This window comes from Halichoerus grypus, chromosome 5 (assembly GCF_964656455.1).
Source record: "Halichoerus grypus chromosome 5, mHalGry1.hap1.1, whole genome shotgun sequence".
Lineage (NCBI taxonomy): Eukaryota > Metazoa > Chordata > Mammalia > Carnivora > Phocidae > Halichoerus > Halichoerus grypus.
Window position 1 is genome coordinate 104,434,106 of NC_135716.1, and position 6,083 is coordinate 104,440,188.

The following is a 6,083-nucleotide window of genomic DNA, read 5'->3' on the forward strand; positions in this document are numbered from 1 at the left end:
GCTCATCATATAAGAAAAAAGTGTCTGGTACAAAGTAAGCAGTTAACTTCTTTTTTTTTCCCTAATGGAGACAAGATGGAAGACTGCAAAGACAGCCATTATAATAGCAAAGCAGGGCTTAGCTAGTGTTTCAATATAGTCCTGCTTTCAGGGAGGCTTTGATGGGGCCAAACTTGTAAACCCTTAGGAAGGAGCTGATGGAGTGATTCATTCTCATCATCCTTAGAGTAAGAGAAAAATGGTAAGTTCCACAGCATTTTCTGCTTTACACACTTTTACAAATATTAAGGTGCATATAATGTGAATACAAAACTTCTTGCGTCTCTTCTCAGATTTAGTTGTACCTTTGTCTTTGAATGTTTTTCTCATATGGATAGTAGCTTATATCCTCCCAAGTGACTTAGGGTCTTGGAATGTCAGAATCATGTTTTATAACTTCTCTTAAATCATGGGCAGAGGATACAGTTTTTAATACATTAATTAATTTATAAATTGAATTAATTAATTATAAGTAATTAATAAAATAATTTTAATATAGTTTTTAAAATCAAAGCAATATATGTACTTTTCAAACAACAATGATACAAATATTTTAACGTTTAAAATACTTTTGTAGAAACAACAACAATACAGTCCTCTGTACACATGGCCTATCTCCCATCCTACCTTGACTTAGGTGACTACTTTGAATTCCTATTGCCATTTCTACTGGTACTTTTTCCATATTACTTTCCAATATGTATATTATTTCTTGATTTATCAAGTTTATATCTTCCCTTTGGACATTTTGCATTGGTAGAGGATTTAATTTAATTTCATTTGCAAAGTTTTCTACGTGACTAATTATTCCATCGAATGTCAAATATTTGTCTATTTATTATTCAAGAGCTTTTTTTTCTGTCATTCCCCTAGAGCTCTCCCTTCTGGATTTCTGCATCCTTCAGCACAGAGTCATTCAAGGACTTCCTTCCGTGGCTGTTATTCCTTAGCTAGCTGTTTCCAAAGTCTTGTCTTCCTCTTTCTTGTTTTACCCATCACCAACAGCTTTCTATGAACAGGATGCATGGATTACATCTTTTGAGACCTTGTATGTATAAAAATTGTTTTTCCACATATTCATACCTGAATATGAATGAGCCAATGAATGGGAACAGGAATAGCATGTGCAAAGGCCCAGAGGCAAGAAGGCATAGCACATTTGTGAAGCTATTAAAGAGAAGAGTTACAGGCCTACACCAACCAGATGAACAGAAAGAAACTAGATTACAGCACTATTTTCTTAAGAAGATAATCTCACATGAGAGCAAAAGAAATAACTTCAGCTGACTATTGATTCACTGATTTATGAAAGCCAAGAATCATCCAGAAAAGCAACAGAAGAGTCTTATCTATATAGTCGAACAGAATTAGGGACAATACTATTGATGATTTTATATTCTAAACCAAAATTCTAACGGCAGCAAGATGTTATGAGGAAAGATGGTTCAAAGAAACATTTTGTCCTGCTGCCTTTTGACAATTTCTCCTAGTTCCATGTGAGATCATTACTGCTATTTAGTCATATGGTGGTTCCCAGCCTTGACCGTGTGTCAGAATTATCAAGGAGAGCTTAAAAAAAAAAAAAAAAAAAATCCAGTTCCAGTTCTTTAGACCTACTGAATGAGAAACCCACTTGGCTAGAGTTTGGGAATAAGAATATGGGGTGAGAGGAAAAGAAACTGAGATTATTGTGGGATGGATAGTTAATGGAAGCCCCCTTCCCTTCTATGCTCTCAGGGTGTCCAATTACCCTTCTATTCAGGGAGTAAAGGCTACGCCTTGTATCTCACTATATCCCAATGCTTAGAACTCTCTCTGGCTTAAGACATACACTCAATAAACTTATGTTGGATACTTATCACCTTAAACTATTCAGATATCCCCCACTTTTTGAAAGCTCATGTTACACCGCTTGGCTTATACCAAAGACCTACATTAGTACCTGTTTCCACTAACCAAAAGAAATCTAAAGAGGGTTTTTGCTTTTATGAAAAAGAAAAAGGCGAAAAGGAAAAACAGCGTTCAGGGATTGTTCAGCACGGAGTCCTCCTAGAGGGGGCATGCACTCCCGGTAGTGAGAGTGGCGCCACCAAGCTCCTTCCCCGGGAACTACAGTCAGCATCTCAGCATCAGGCTGCCAGAGCTTCGAAAGGTGTCTGTGAGCATTTGTGCCTTTTCTCAATCTATTTGTTGGTCTGCTAGCAAGATGTGACATAAGGTATCAGAAAAGCCCAAGAGAAGTAACTTAGAAGTGTGAGAAAGCTCAAACATTTTTCCATATAAATTAATGGCAATTGCTTCTTCGTTTTGTGCCATTTTGGCTTCAGAAAAGTTTTACGGGAACACTACTTTCAGATGGTGGAGGAAACCTGTAAATGCTAATATATCCGCCCGACAAGCCCTCCCACCCCTAACTAGCCTGCAAGATACTTGAGGGCCTGATATCCATTGTATCAGCAGATATATCTAAATAAAATCCCCAAAGTATAAACACATGAAACTGTAAATAGGAAGGAAGTTATTGAAATATAGAAGAAATATAGCTTATAAATTTAGTATCAATTTTAACTGGTTGTTTTCATTCTGATATCAAAGGCATAAGTCAAGCGTGCTGTATTTTGTTGTTGTTGTTTAAAGAATATGTAAGCAAAATTAAAATTTCACGATTGGAGATGAGCTTGAGTGGCAGGGAGAAAAAGAAAAAACCAAAGTCCTCTGGGAGATGCCTCAGACAGTATTGAATTGGACATTGGAGTCCTACTGAAAAGAAATCTTGTAATGTCCTTATTACATAACTATTAACTAACAGCATACAGTCTCTGTTGGATTTTTGGATAAATAAATATTTATATGATGCTAACTGTATCCGACTATTATTTGGAAGAGATAATAAAAAGCTGACTAATACTGTCTTCAGCGAGGACATTGAAAACTTCCTCATCCAGGAAGACAGTGCTTAACAGGGTAAGTTTAACCCATGAGGTGCTGGTGTTTTTCAAAAGGGTCAAATAATAATAATAACAAACTCCAAAACAGTGTGCCCCAAAATTTAAAATTCAAAGATCAAGACTTTTATGTCATCTAAATCTAACAGATCTTGAAATATGTTATCTTCTGCATCATGCCACACAAATATAAAGAAGCCCCCACACACATAATTTTTGCTGTGTAAGTCTCCTACAAGAACAAACTTCAAGGTAAGTAATTTTCCCTCTCTTCCTTTGGGAAGAAATAGAAATTCTGTCAGAACATCCTGTGGTCATTTTTTTTTCCTTTTGGTTTTTAAATCTTCTTCTGGTTATTAAAATAACACACATTTTATTTGTAAACTACATGCAAGTGTAAAGGAGCAGGAATAAAATCGCCCATTAACATCTTAGGATATTTTATTGTAATCATTTTTTCTGAATTCTGAAATAGTAAGAATTTATAGTATGTAAATTTAGAATCTTGACTTTTTTTCCACTTAGAGTTTTTTGTGAATACATTTTCGACCACTTTCTGATTATTCTTTTGTGATACTTGCCTAGAAGGATAAATAGGGTATGGCCACTTTAAGAATTTTAATATATACAGCCAAATTGCTTTTCAGAAATTTTGTACCAATTTACCCACCAACATTTGATGTGGGTGCCCATTCTATCTCACTCTAAATAGCACTGGATTTTAAAAAATTTATTCTATGCTCATAGGAAAGACAGAAATGTAGTTTCCTTTTTATTTTAATTTGCATTTATTTGAGTTCTGGGAAGGATGTTTATATGTACCGGCTAGTAACATTTTTCTTAGATGAATGGGAGATTCGTGTCCTTTGCCCATTTACCTCTCAAGATTTTACTGCTTTGGTTATCATTTTGTATGAGTTCTTAATATGTTAAGATTATAAACCTGTCTGTCATGTTTCTTATAAATACTACATTTCCTTGATTCTAAGTTGCCATTGATGGGAAGACACACCATTATTTTAATAGCAGCTTTTAGGAAAAAAAATAACTATACTCATAAGATGTTGATTATAAAGACATTTTGATTTCGGAGATGTTAAAATGTAGGGAATGTTAAAATATTAAGATGTAGAGAATGTAGAATGTAGAGCTGGCTCTGAATCAATACAGTACGAATTTATTGTGGGTTCTTAGAAATTGATCGTATCAACTGATGAGTATTGCTACTGGACAGAGTGATATGACTCAATATATAAAAGTATAAACTGTTTGAAGAAATACACGGATTTTTTTTAGAAAAAGAGAGAGAGAGAGTGTGTGTGCACACGAGTGGGGGGAGGGGCAGAAGGAGAGGGAGAAAGAGAGTCTTAAGCAGGCTCCCTTCTCAGCATGGAGCCCAACGTGGGGCTTGATCTCCTGACCCCAAGATCATGACCTGAGCCGAAGCCAGGAGTTGGTCAATTAACCCACTAAGTCACCTATGCGCCCCTGAAGAAATACATGGATTTTAGTATATGTTATTAAAATATTGAATCAGTGGCGGCTACCTGAACTTGAGTCATAAATTACTTGAAGCCATTTAGCTGATAAGTGCTTCTTGATGATGTAAAAATTGATGGGCAAGAACTCTGCTGTGAATGCTAATGTCGTGTGTTGAATCCTATGTGTCAGGAAACTTACACACATGTATCTATAGTTATACTTCTATATCTGTATGTATTTGCATATCTGTCTATCCTATGTATGTGTATGTGTGCTTATGTGTGCGTGAGTGTGCGAGTGTGTGTATAAAGCTCCATTAATGTTGAGTGTTGAACATTTACAAAAGCTGCCACCCCAGGGCCACGTTTCCAGAACTCTTTTCATGTCCATTATCCATCAAGAATCATAGAAAATCTTAGAAAATGTGGTGGCTTTGAAATATGAGGGTTTATTGATGTGGAGTTATTATACATGCAGAACTTATTATAATGGCGTAATCTAAACTGGGCTTCTTTATTATATCAGAGGCTTAAATGTGGTACTGTCATTATCCTTCCTTATGAGGGCAATTTGTCGTGTATCGAGTGTATGTTCTGTGCTAATCACTGTTGTAGAAATTCGTGAAGGCAAAGGAGTCCAGGCAGAACCAATAGATTGGCTCTAACTTACTTACTCATTCCAGTATTTATTGAGCACCTGCTGTGGGCCAGGCATTGTTCTCTGTGCTGAGAGTACTGGGATAAACCAGAAAGACAAAGTCCTGATCTCCCAGTACAGCTCTTCCTCCACTTACGATGGGGTTATGGCCTGATGAACTCACTGCAAGTTGAGAATATCGTAAGGTGAAAATACATTTGATACCTCTAACCTACTGAACAGCATAGCTTAGCCTAATCTACCTCAAACAAGCCCAGAACACTTATATTAGCCTACGGTAGGACAAAATCACCTCACACAGAGCCTTTGTCTAATAAACTGTGGATTATCTCAGGTAAGTTACTGAATACTGCACTGAAAGTGAAAACCAGAATGGCTACGTGTGTACAGAACGGTTTTAAGTGTGTCGGCTATTTACCCTCAGGACCAGGTGGCACTGGGAGCTGTGACCGCCCTAACCCAGCATCACGAGAGAGTATTACACCCCATATCGTTAGCCCAGGAAGAGATCAACAGTCAAAATTCCAAGTATAGTTTCTACTGAGTGCATATCACTTAAGCACTATGATAAAAAAAAAAAAATCATTAAGTCCAACCGCGGTAAGTCAGGGACGGTCGGTATTCACACGTGATGGGTCTGCTGTGAGAACAGACGTAAATGAGTTAACAACGAAATAAGAAAATGTCAGAGCGTGAGCAGTGGCGTGAAGAAAAGGAGACACAGCCATGTGGCCGTGGCTGGTGAGAGCGCCTGCCTGCAGCAGCGGTCCTTCCCTGAGGGCCAGGCCTGTCAGCACGTACATGCCACTCTCCAACCAGCCTTCTCTCTGACACCAGCACGCTGGGCTTCAAATGAATGGAAGTCTGTTGGTCTTGCATTAAAGGCAGTTTGAGGCACCTGGTCTGTAGTTTTAGAGTTTATATTTGGCTATGAATATTATCCGAAATGGAAGATGCTGA

General features: G+C 37.3%; 1 protein-coding gene and 1 long non-coding RNA gene across 2 annotated transcripts in view; one reads left to right on the top strand and one right to left on the bottom strand.

Annotated features, from left to right (window-relative positions):
* The window catches only part of EXTL2 (exostosin like glycosyltransferase 2), a 151,230-nt gene extending 150,226 nt beyond the window's left edge, over positions 1-1,004 (top strand). Inside the window, exon 6 of the mRNA XM_078072686.1 lies at positions 913-1,004. Within this exon, the coding sequence (XP_077928812.1) occupies positions 913-989 (77 nt within the window). The 3' untranslated portion in view covers positions 990-1,004. The remainder of the gene's footprint in view (positions 1-912) is intronic.
* The window catches only part of LOC118521144 (uncharacterized), a 30,453-nt gene that overhangs the window by 19,320 nt on the left and 5,050 nt on the right, over positions 1-6,083 (bottom strand). The gene's annotated exons all lie outside the window — the stretch shown is intronic.